Source organism: Amblyomma mixtum, chromosome 2, assembly GCF_055824585.1.
Source record: "Amblyomma mixtum isolate Tamu chromosome 2, ASM5582458v1, whole genome shotgun sequence".
Taxonomy (NCBI): Eukaryota; Metazoa; Arthropoda; class Arachnida; order Ixodida; family Ixodidae; genus Amblyomma; species Amblyomma mixtum.
The window spans coordinates 170990770-171003387 of record NC_143013.1 but is presented as its reverse complement, the minus strand read 5'-3'; the positions used below and the strand labels follow the sequence as shown (position 1 = coordinate 171003387).

Genomic DNA, 12618 nt, shown 5'->3' with positions numbered 1-12618 from the left:
ACAAAAAAACGCAAGGTCATCTGCATAAGCCAATACCTTCAGTTCGTGGCCCATTATTCGGAAACCATTGACAGCTCTACTGTTTATAACACTTATGCAAAGTGGCTCCAAGTATAATGCGAACAGGAGCGGAGACAGTGGGCACCCTTGTTTCACCGAAGACTGAATTGGGACTGGTTGCGAGAGACAGCCATTAACAATCAAGCGCTTGGTACAGAATTTGTAACAAAGGCGTATGCCAGTAGAAAGTATTGAACCGAGATTGACGTGATTTAAAAATGCAAAAAGAAATGAATGGCACACTCGATCAAATGCCTTTGCCAGGTCAATTTGCAGCATTGCTAATTGTTCTTGAGCGTCACTGCAATACTGCAACACCGTACGCGCTACATGTAAGTTAGATTGTATTGATCGTCCCCACAAGCCACATGTTTGATGAGGCCCAATCAAAGTAGACATTGCAAGCTGCAGCCGATTTGACAGTACTTTAGCAAAAATCTTATAATCTGCATTAGAAAGCGTGATTGGTCTGTAGCCATCTACAAATCGAAATTTTTCCTTATCCTCGGTCTTTGGTATAAAGACAATATGACTTTTCGTAAATGACTGAGGCAGAAATTCAACATCAATACTTGTCTCAAAAATTTGGAGCAGGACAGGTGCTAGAACGGATTTAAATGCCTTGTAAAATTCTCCTCAGAGGCCGTCAGGCCCCGGGGTTTTCGAAAGTGGCAATTGATCAATTGCATCTTGCAATTCATCCAAGCTTAAAGAGCCACTTATTGCCTTCCACTCATCCTCATTGAGTGGGTTAATCATGGACACCAATCGCGCTATATGATCATCATCACCAGTGCTAGACGTGGCAGCAAACAGAGAGCTATAGTGGTTTTCAAACTCGGTAACTATGACATCTGTACTTATGACCAGGGCACCACCACAGTAGAGCTCAGAAATTCGCTTGGCAGCCACGTGACGACGCTCATCTAGCAAGGCCTGTCTAGTAGGCTCCTCAGAGTGCAGAGCACGGTTGCTGCGGGATCGTACACGGGCCGCACGATAGCGTTCTGCATCAAACTTCTGAAGGTTGCACTTAACAGCACCAATTTCCTCTGTGTACAAGCCAGGAGCCTTACATTCAAGCGCATGCAGATTATAAAGACTCTGAAGTAACCGTTTCTCCTCACCATGCTTAAGATAAGACTTCACGGAGCCGATCTCAATAGCTATGCTACGAACTTCTAGCTTAAACATCTCCCAAGCTGCAAATAATGGGACATCCATGACCAAGCAAGATTCCAAAGCTGTCATCACTCGCTGCTGAAAATCCTCATCATTTAGAAGCTCGGAATTAAGCTTCCACAGTTCCCACTGCGGCTGAAATTTGGGACGAGCGCATTCGCCAATCCGCGCAATGACCATACCATGATCTGAGAAAGAAACAGGCGTGAAATCACATGAAATGTGCCGTTTAAGGAGATCGACGGAAACGTAAATGCGATCAAGGCGTGAATGTGAGGCTCCTCTGATGTATGTGAAGGTGGATGACAATCCGACATCAATTAAACCTGCGTTTTCGGTAATAGGCAATAATATACCAGAGCTCTTATCGACGTTTTCGTTAAGACCTGTGCGATCGCGTGGGTCGCACACAAAGTTGAAGTCACCTATGAAAACGACATAACGATCACATCCTAGGAGAGTTGCAATGTCATTGAAAAAAAGCGCTCGGTGCACCGGATTATTTGAAGCATACACATTGATAACCCTCCACGACTCGCCATGCAGTCGAAAGTCACAACATATCAGACGCCCTTCTATGTCAACCTGGTACTTAAAGTCAGAAATAGGTATACACTCTTCGTTAAGAAAAGAAAGCAACCTGCCGAAATACCCACTGAGTGCGACACGCAGAAATTGTAATCTGTTAGGAAAGGTCGCAGGGTTACCTCTGTATCCACTTCACTTTCTTAGTTTCTTGAATAGCGACAATGTCTAGCCGATTGCCCCAAAGCAATCGGCGTAACTGTACCTGTTTCTGCCTTGAACGGAGTCCACATATGTTGAGTGTTGCGACAGTCAACTGCTGGTTAGACGCCATGGTGGCTAACTTGAGCTTCAATCAGGCTTTCACGATGTCTGGCGGCATCACTCCGGAAGGTGAGACCTCCCTAGAGTTGACGCCCTTTCTCCTTGAATTGGAGCGCCAAGGAGGTTTCTTATTCTTTGACTTTCGACGGCGGGACTTGTGCTTGGCGGGGACACTGTCCTCCTCAGAGGAGGCAGAACTCGGAGACACACCGCGCTTCGAGGCCGCACTTAAAATTTGCTCATCGGCATCACAGTTGCCGTCGGGGAGTGAAGCGCCAGGTTGGCACTCTTTTACCTGTGTGGCACACCCGGCAGGAGCCTCAGAAGATGTAGCAGTGCAGGCACTCGGCGCCGGAGCCACACCGTCGTCCTTGCCTTCCTCTGGCCCACGCACAGCACAGGCACGTGCGCGAAGAGTGCCCTCACTGACACTGCATATAGCTGGAGCCTGCTCCGCCAGGCATCGACGCTCATCATCTGCAGACAGCTGCTCCATCTGTGAAGGCTGGCTAGGCTCATGCTGCACAGCAGGAACGGGGCCAGACAGCGGGTCCGTAGTCGCTGAGTCAATGGGCGCAACGGCTGGCGTGCCACCAGCAGCATCCAAAACTTCTGTTGCGTCCATCAAGTGCTCCTGCAATGCGTCGTTCATGGCACGGGTGCCACCGCGTAGCTTATCAGCATACGACACTACGCACTCCTCTGTAGTATGGCCGAAACGCCGACAATCATCACACCGAGGAGTGCGGCAATGACGGCGTATATGGCCAACCTTGTGGCAACGGAGACACAGTGGTGGCCTTCCTGGCACTAAAACCAGACATTGTACACCGCAAATTGTCAAAATGTGAGGCGCGTCGTTGACAGTGACGCCATCAGCAAGAGTCAAGGCAACGTCTCGATTCAAGGTGCGCATGCCCTCCATTTCTGGAACACTCCAGTGCTCCACTGTGATGGACGTAATCGTTCCGCAAGCGCGAAGGGCGTCCAGAATGTAAAAATCTTCAAGATGTTCTGGGAGCCAAAGTATCTAGAGCTTTACTGTCTTCGGTTCCGGGTCAGTCACTAGACAACGGTGGTTTTTCACTTGTAACTCCTGAGTGCTCACGAGCTTAGCTTTCGCTAACGCTGTCTTGCATGTTATCATCCATACGTGAGACATCTGAAACTGTCCGATAGAGCTGATGTCACAAAGGTCAATGACACCCCGTAAGGCATCTCTAAAGTCCTGGGCATGATAGGGACGGCCAGCAAGGTCCGCATGCAGAAATACAGAGTTAAAAACCAGCTTACCAGCAGGCAGACGGGGAAGAACAGTACGGTAAGTATTACTGGCAGCAGAAGCCGCAACAGTACCTCGGCCTAGGGCCGATTTATCCATTTCTGCGGAGAGCATAAAAAACGCGACCGTTCGGAACGCCGTCTTTTTTTTTCTTCATGGTATTTATTTACATGGTTTTGTATAGTAAAAGACTTTTAATAGTAAAAGACGTTTAATGCATATACACACACATATGTATATAGACGGCCACAGAACTTTTTATGCGTAGCATATTGCAATCACTCAGTTCAGCCCTTGGGCGCGGCTGGGCAGCCACCAAACCACGTGACGTCACGTCACGTGGTTTGGTGGCGTCACCAAACCACTTAAAAAAATATATAAAAAAGAACAAAACAAACAAACAAAAAAAGAACGACTGAGCATGGTGGCGGTTGCCACCGCCCCGTTTCAAAGGGGGCGCTCCTATCCATCCATTCATACGTAACGGAGGAAAAGCTGCTGAGAAAATCGAGTGCCGCCAAGCAATACCTCGCGCAAAAAGACCGCGTAGTATGCAACGCATTCTTCGCTTAACCAAGCTAATCGTGGGCAAATTTTTTTCTTTATTGCATTTTCACAACGGGTACAAAGAAGTAAAACATGTCAGCAACACTTGCACTGACACGGCAGGTTAAAATTTTTTCAGTTCAACCAAGTCATCCAACACATTTAACCAAGTTGGCTGATCAGGTAGTGCCTGATACGCTTCCCTCAGACGTATGACGCCTTCAATAAAATGCTCGAGTGGAGATCTCACAACTACTTCTGCATTGTTGAATTGTGTCCTTGTTTTCCATAAACTATGGAGGCCAAGAAGCATAATAGTGTCATAAGGGATGTCCTGTTTTCCTCCCGGTAAGAACCTGATGCCATGCGGGTTTAGCGGTAAATCTTTCTTTAAGGTTCTTTGAAGCACATCCCAGAAGAAAAACGCATCCCAACAATCTAAAAACACGTGATCTATTGTTTCAGGTTTTTTTACATTGAAAACAACTTTGGTACCGTGGGAGGTTATCTGCGTGAAGTTGTGCTTGCGTACAGAATGTTACAAGTGCGATTTTCAATGCTGTACCTCTCCAATGTCACTAAAAAAATCTGTATAAAGATTTACTTGAATCAATGCTCCCTGTACCCATTTACCGATTGTCAAACTGCGGAGGCCCAGGAGCAGATGTGCTCAAAAGGGTTAAAAGAATGCCAGTTTACCCATCTTTGAAAACTTTCTTCTTCAAACTTCACACCGGAACACTGTCGGTCAAAACATGGATGCACGATAAAGGACTCTTTCTCCTTTGGTCACGGCCACAGAACAGCACGGAGTGATACACCTCTCTTTATTTATTTTTTTCGGACTATTTTCGTAGCCTTCACAGCGTTGCATAAATAAATAAATATGTACCTCGTCGCCATTGGCAGTCAGCTGATGACGGGACCGTAGCGTTGGTAGCGCTCCCTCGCGGTAGAAAGCAAAATTTAATAATACATGAATCACTCTAAACACTTTAAATCCAAATCTTACACACTATAAAATGCTTATAAAGGTGTTCTAAGTGGATTAAAAAATCCAACAAATCTCGTTTGTCTAACTGCACACGCAGTGCACTTGGTGGAGCGACACAGAAATGAAAAGTGCACCGGCGGTTGGCTCACGTGACCCGTTCTTTGCAGACCGCCCAAGAAGCCCATGAGGTGGCGCCGATGTGATGATAAAGCACGGAATATATCCAGATAACCCAATGAAGTTGGAGGCGTGACGAGGGTGGGATTTTGTCTTGCTACCATTACTTCACTCATCTGAGGGCATCGCCAGAGCTCGGGAAGATTGCGTGTTTCAGCAAACTCGGGCCTTCCAGCATAGCGCCCCAGGCTTCATGTTTTTGCCAAGAGACGCAGCCAATTTCCCACTTCAGCTTCCCTTAAATATAATGCACGAATGTGTGCATGAGCCCTTATATTAAAAGCTTTAAAAGGCGGAACACAAATAGCGACTCTAACGTTTCAAGTGCTGGATCACTTGGGCAGAAAACTCTCGTCTTCTTCTCTATAAATTCAAGGAGGGCATCCTTTACCAGCCGCATTAGAACGCCTCAAAGCAAATGTGCTTGGCTAGGCACAAAAGCCTGGAGGGGTGGAGAAAGTTTTGCTCGTTTGCTAATGACGCAGTCGTTAGCAAACAAGCGGGTTGAGGAAGACACATGCAAGGGTAAATCGTGAATGTATATTAAGAAAAGAAGAGGACCCAGGACGGAGACCTGTAGGACGCCTCAGATTACGAATAGGGGGCTAGACGACTGGCTTTTTATGAACACAGATTGAGTACGATCAGTAAGAAACTGCTCTAACCATCTTGAGGTATTAGGGTGTAAATTTAAGAGGGAAAGTTTTAGCAGCAAGCGTCGATGGGATACTTTATCGAATGCATTAGCGTAATCTGAGTACACAGCGTCAGTCTGGAGGTTACAATCAAGGTTTGCATGCAGGTCATATAGAAAAGATGCCATCTGTGTTTCACATGAAAATCCTTTCCTAAATCCATGTTGTGAATGGTGAAAAAAGTTTTTAGTACCTAACAAGTTCCTGATTTGTCAGTTTATGACACGTTCCATGATTTTGCACGGCACGCTAGCTAGTGAGATGGGACGATAATTCAAAGGGGAATTTTATTACCTGCTTTGTAGAAGAGACCGTCCTTTCTCACCTTCCAGTCGTGAGGCAAAAGACCTGTAGACAGTGACTGCGCAAAAAATGAGGCACAAAAGTTCGGCAGAGGTACGTTTGGTATCCTTTAACACTTACGAGTTAATTCCGTCGATACCGGCTGATGATGACAGTTTACTATTTTTGATTTGGGAAACAATACCGTCAACAGAGAACCTTGTGGCCGGCGTGTTATTCGTTATGTTTCTGAGCGACACCTCGTCCGCGAAAGAAGCAGAATTAAAAAACTTTACTCATGCTTCAATTCCTCACAGAGCCCACAAAAGGTACATTCCTAGCACACGATATTTTTTCTTTGAGCTCCATCGAAATGTGGTTGCTGCCTGGAAGGCACCCTCGACTTCGTGCTCTGCATAGCGCCATTGCTGCTGCTGTCAGGGCGGGAGATTTGTTTTGTTTTTAGCTCTGTACAGTAAATACAGATTCACAAGAGAATTTTCTGGTGGTTCTGTGCATCACAGTAAGCGTGAGTATATGTTTAGAGTATAATTCTCGTGATAGTACACAGAGTTTGCTCAAACCATTTCGACCAAGCTGGCGTCTGCCAGCAGCAGTAAAATATGCTGAAGGCTACGAAAGAGTAAGTTTAGCTGGACCACTTATGCACGGATGTGCACAGCATTTTTGGGGTATACTTTACAATGTATTCAATAAGGATGTTGTACTATCGTGCCGAATCAAGTGTACTATCGTGCCGAATCAAGTGCTTGAGATGGCGATTGCCTCTTCTCGAATATCATTCCACAGCTCCATGAAACTGGCCCCCTGTTCCTTGCTTTGGATATTTTTCTCAAAATGAACCAGCTGGGTCGGCGTGAAATGATCCTTCCAGCTTCCTATCCTTGCTTCTCTAACTAAGGCGTATTTTTCATGGTCTCCTTCATGGCCTCGCTTGCTTTTTACCTGGTTTCTAACGAAGAGATCTTCCCACTCCGCGGTCTGGTTCCCTCCCAAGTCAAACACGATAACACTCCTCATGTGCTCTGGTTTCGACCATTCCAGGATATTCTCTAGAATCTGTTCGTCTTCTTGCAACGCTTGACCATAAAGCTCGCCCAGAAAGTAAGCCAGTTTAAGTATGGTAGCCCGTTTGTCCTTCTTGAGTTCTTCATAGGTAACAAAAAACACGTTCGGCTGGTCCTTCAGCGCGTATCCCGAAGCAACGTGGTCGAAGTAGTCTCCGTAGCCCAGGTCGCCTTCCATGAATGGTTCCAGGAACTCTTCAAACGTGCCATCCTGAAACCGGTAGATACTCATGTCTGTCATCATGCGGAACAACGATGTGCACACGTCCCAGGGGTTCCGAGCCACGTACACGTACTTGGCCTCGTCGTTCATCATCTCACGGCGTAAAGGCTGGTGCGTGAAAAACAACCTCATGGGAAGAGATGATGTCCAATCAGCGCTGTCCATGTACTCCACAAGGCGAGTGTTGCTTGTGAACTCATTGTAGGTCCTGACGGGCTTCCCGTACTTCAGTATTAGCTGAATGATGTAGTGGACGTAATGTGTCCCGCTCTTTGCGAAAGAGCTCTGAACGAGGTCACCCTTTGATGCATGAAAAGACAGACTTTTCCTGAAGAGTGGCGGATTTAGCCATGGACATCTCGGCACACCATCGATGATTTGATGATACGGCCTGCGGCCTGGCATGGCTGAGAATGGCAGGGCAGTCTCTGTTTTGAAAAACAAGAGTGCATTAATATTTACTTTCTATTAGACAATATTAGTCGGATGATAAGATCACGTCATGGAAGGCTGGGCGACTTTTAAATTTGACAAATGTTTTATATGTAATTCCCCGATACCTACAAAGAGAGATAAGCAATTTTTTTGTGGATGAATAAACTGTCTCCGATTTTTCCGCTTTATCTAAATGAGACTTCAGTGAGCTAGCACGGTTGCTTATGATATAACGCTACCAGTGTGACGCAACGGAGGAAATGAGGTAGGATTATCTTCAGCGTCTGGGACCCTGACGTCGCTACTCTTCAGCAATTCGAGGCGCCCGTTTCAGACAGGTTTAATTTTGCCGAGTCATCCTGAGACATGTTATTTTTTGCAGTGTCAGTCTTAATCCAGCCTCTCCGTCCTTTTCAATACAAGTGGAGAAGATTTACCAATGTCTACGTTGCAAGGTAGCAGGTGGAAATAGGAAGCTCCCTGTAAACACCATCTGCAACCTGCCACAGTTGGCAAGTGGAGGCTGCAGGAAGACACAAAGGCTTTCTCACGACCTATCTGGTGCTAGCGCACTGAAATGTTCCGGGAGCGCGAAAAATTCTCGATTGCGATGTGGACACTCGAGATTGCGCGCACTCCTGTTTCTTCTATTTTGGTTGAGAACAACTTTATACACGGTGACGGCTTTTTTCCTGGCAATAATAGAAAGACTACAGAGGCGAGCGCCGCGCCACTCTGTCAGTCCGCCATAAACTGGTGCACACGCTTTTATAATAGTCTATACAGTTGACTATTGCTCGTTAAATTCAATAACGCTAACGAATTAGAAGTATGTATGAGAGCATGTTATTGCATTTTAGTTAGCACAATGGCACAATGAGTTAAAATACTTTTAAAGCATATTTTTTTGGTTTCTTGTGTTTTTAATACATTCGAAGTTAATAACCATTATTTCGCATAATCTCTTGTCGCTATAGCAGCAGGAACAAGTGTTCTGTCATTCGTAAAAGGAAAATATATTTATGTTACGAATATAAATATATTCGTAACACACACACATATTATTATTTGCACCTTTTTCCCCGGTATCCTATACTGAATTAGCATTTACTAGCGTTATAACACCTGTATTGCTGGAGACATGATGCCGGAGGCTACTTTTACTAATAGGATGAGCGGCCGCGTGAGAAATATAGACACCGCCAAAAATTGTGGGGGGTGGGGGGGTGGGTGAGGCCACCGCCGTGATAATTGCATCACGAGGTGAGAGCTTCGCATTACTCACGCATGGTTTTTACACGTTCTAGCTGCGGACAGATATATTTTTTTTCTGACATATATTAGCGCCAGAAGCCTATATGTCCGCATATGTACTACGGTAAAGGCAGCCCCAGCCGAGTGCAAAGGCTGCATATTAAATTACTGCGCCATTTATGAAGGTTGCCATATTACGTTCATGGTTGATTCACCTGCTCACTGCCTGCAGAAAGACCATGGTCGAGTTTTGTGCGCGTTGCAGAAACCGGGTTTCCTCTAACCTAGTGGGTGTGCAGGCCTTGCGGAGAGGTCTTGTTTAATTCTTTTACTGATTGTTAATATTCATATAATGGGGCATATCTGGACTTACTATACGCAGTTTTTTTTCTAATGAGGTGAATACCTCTTACATTAGGCAAGAGATCCTCTAAAATTAATGTACAGGAGTTAATAAGGGACTTAAATATCTTTCAGGCCTGTCCTTGTAAAATATCCTGGGTTATTTATGAGCAATAGTATGAAAAACAGCAATATGCTGAGGAAAAAGGGCCTCTTTTGAGGCGCCGTATTTACTACACATACAATAGAATACGCTGTTTTTAACGTTTATTCTTGTTCTTTTAATGGGCAATAGCTTCGCCTAAATTATGATATTTCAAAGTAGAAATTTTTTATTCCCCACCGAGGGTTCTGGCACTTTAGCGTTCATTAAATCTTGTGCTGTAATATTTCTTTATCTGTCAAACATAGGTCGATAATTTTTCCTCAGTTAGTACACCACTCTGGGTAGAGTGCAGTGCTAAGCGTTCGCGGTTGTGTCTCATTTTATCTTTCAGTAGTAACCTACAAAATTGGCAAGAAAACCGGCCGACGCGCAGTGTTTGCGAAATTTTATAATTATAATATTTTGAAATTGTCGAAAAAACCTTACCCCAAACTGCGGCCATCGCAAATATCCTGTAAGAATTTTGAGGTCTCTCCTCTGAATATATTTGCTCTTATTCGCAACCAAGTTTGACAAAACTGCTGTGGCCATAGACGAAAGAGCCCGCATATTTCTGACCAAGTAACTTTTTTATGGTCTGAAATATTAATTTACGATACAATACTTCTAGCTCGCTTATTTTAAATCATCCTGCAGTGACATCTAAAAATATTAGGAAAATTTGAGGTGCCGGCCAGCGCAACTGGATCATCTTCTGAAATTGCAATGTACGCAAACACCTCTCGCTTGAGTGTACTGTGTATAGATTGCAGAAATACCTGTGTTCTTCAGTATTTTGTGCCAGCCTGCAATGGCAGCCAACAGGAGGTTGGCAGTACTGAAAATTCATATATCACCGATTGCAGTTTATTGGCGAGGAAAAACCTCGTTATGAAGTGCACAAGATTATTGGAGATTCGGAATACAACATAGGGAGTTTAGCTTACTTGGCTCTTTTGGTACCATCGTGACGACGCCGTTCGTAGGGAATGTCACTTATCCACCATGAATTATTTGCTGTAGTTTGGTTTCCTCTACCTATTTTCCCATGATCAATATTTCGCCCTGTTTCACCTGGCCTACTGTGCAAAGAATGAGGATCAATTTTACTGTTCCTTGTATTTCGTTGAGCAATTCGGTCTTCGGTAAGGCTTACGAGACGCGTCGCAGGGAAACCAAGAATAGTTTCTGTTTACAACACAAGAGCGCACTACTGTCCCTTCCGTTGCTGCCGCATCTGCGTTGCCTACTGTCCGCGTCACCCAGGTGTAGAGAGCTCGAGCAGTCCGCACCGCACAGTCAAAAGTGAAATTAGAAAAGAGTCCATGGCTTCCGGGCAAATCGTTTGTGCCCACCTTGCAGGCTCATGTGGCTCTACATCCGCGCAAGGGTACCCTTATGAAGTTAGACGCTACGACAAGAGGTCAACGTTTATGAATGGGAGGACACCACTCAAGCGCTCTACACAAGGACGACGGAGACTGTACTTTAAGCCAAACGCAATTACTTATTACCTAAGTAGTATCGTGCAAGCTAACTGGGCAAAGATGTCATAGAGGTGTGTGCCCTATTTTAAATATCGCTTTCATAGGGTTTTCAGCACTGGTTAACGGGTTACCTGACATTGAATAGATAACTTTTAACTATTACAGTTATGCTCCCTAATTATTCAGAGGCGCGTAGCCCACCGTAAGTAATATCCATATCACTATTTAGAATTTCGAAAACTCACCCAAGGGGCTGTGGCCTAACACATTTTCGCTACACGGCGACAAAATACGCGCGTTTTCTAGCAGTTACAGACAATGCAACCTCTCCAGTGCAGGAAACTCGTCGAAATCGGCAAAATTTCCTGGGCCCGACTACGAGGGTAACCGCATTTTCGAAGCTCTAAAAATTCATATGGATGTTAATTACGGTGGGCTACACGCCTCTCAATAATTTAGGAGCCTAACAGTAATACTTAAAAGGTTAACTGTTCAGATATTAGTTAAGCAAAATCGTAATTGGCGCGCATTTGCTATATTCTGACGTACTTCGCCACTGACAATGCTATGTCGAAAAATATGGCCTTATAACTTAAAACGCCTGTTTTTCTTAAATTTTGTAAAATCTTAAGTCAAACATTGTGTACAATGATCTCTGGCGCTCATATTTATTCGCTGCTTCTCAATGCATTGTTCAGTGGAGAAGGCAGTGCACGATATCAACTCAATTGCCGGGTGGCTTTGGGCTTTTCTGTGAGATAAACATACATAGCCCTGATATCCTTTAAAAATGTGGAGGGAATAATAAAAAAATTCAGGAAATCACTTTTTGAATATCTGGGTCATCACAACGTTCATATGAAGACTTCACACTTCGAAACGAAAGTGGACCTTATTTGCCTTGATAATTTTGACATGATTCACACTTTTCTGTTCCAAGTTGCCTAAACGCTAGCGACCACAAGAGATCCAATACTCCTGTCGGATGCAGTGAGCACCTATATAAGCAAGACTTTTTTAAACAACTAGTATGCAAACTAACATCACAAGCGATAAGACTACATTTTGTCTGCGATTATTATTTAAATCTGAAGAAAACATTCGCTCTATCGGGGTCGATGAGCAGAAGAATTAGAAGTCTTGAAAGGACAACTTATTATTTCCAGTACTAACAAAAACCTCTTCATAAGCTAGGGGGAACTTTGATGAACGCAAGGTTTGGTAGTTTGGCTATTCGACGTCTGCACAATGAGAACGATAAAAGCATGAGACGTTAAGAGCAAGGAAAGCAGCCGCTTGAAGGCCATACAAACCCAATAGTTTACCACAAAGTGTAAAAAACTAATAGTAAAATTAGCACACTGAGCCGGAGGGTAAAACATACCGTTTCCTGGTGGCTGCAACGTATCTTATATGTTGTTGACCGATTCGGCCATCGTCGATGCCTGCCATGCGCATATTGCCCGTTAGACAGAGCAGCGTGCAGATGCGCGACGCTTATCATATTGCCGAGGGCTATTTGTAGTGTTTTTCTTAGTGTGCTTGTGTGTTTGTTTATGCTCATAGCATCCGGAACG

At 44.6% G+C, this 12618-nt stretch overlaps 1 protein-coding gene across 1 annotated transcript; it reads right to left on the bottom strand.

The window, feature by feature from the left end:
• Nucleotides 1-5961: 5961 nt before the first annotated feature.
• LOC149361595 (3-alpha-hydroxysteroid sulfotransferase-like) lies at nucleotides 5962-12550 on the bottom strand. The gene is made up of 2 exons (XM_089572724.1): nucleotides 12426-12550; nucleotides 5962-7806 (listed from the first exon to the last, which is right to left on the bottom strand). Exon 2 carries the CDS (start codon nucleotides 7781-7783, stop codon nucleotides 6830-6832), a length of 954 nt encoding a protein of 317 aa, XP_089428850.1. The 5' UTR covers nucleotides 7784-7806; nucleotides 12426-12550; the 3' UTR covers nucleotides 5962-6829.
• Between the last annotated feature and the right edge of the window lie 68 nt (nucleotides 12551-12618).

Bases quoted from the DNA above. Each gene is read 5' to 3' on its own strand.
- LOC149361595 (XM_089572724.1), bottom strand. From the start codon at position 7,783: ATGCCAGGCCGCAGGCCGTATCATCAAATCATCGATGGTGTGCCGAGA.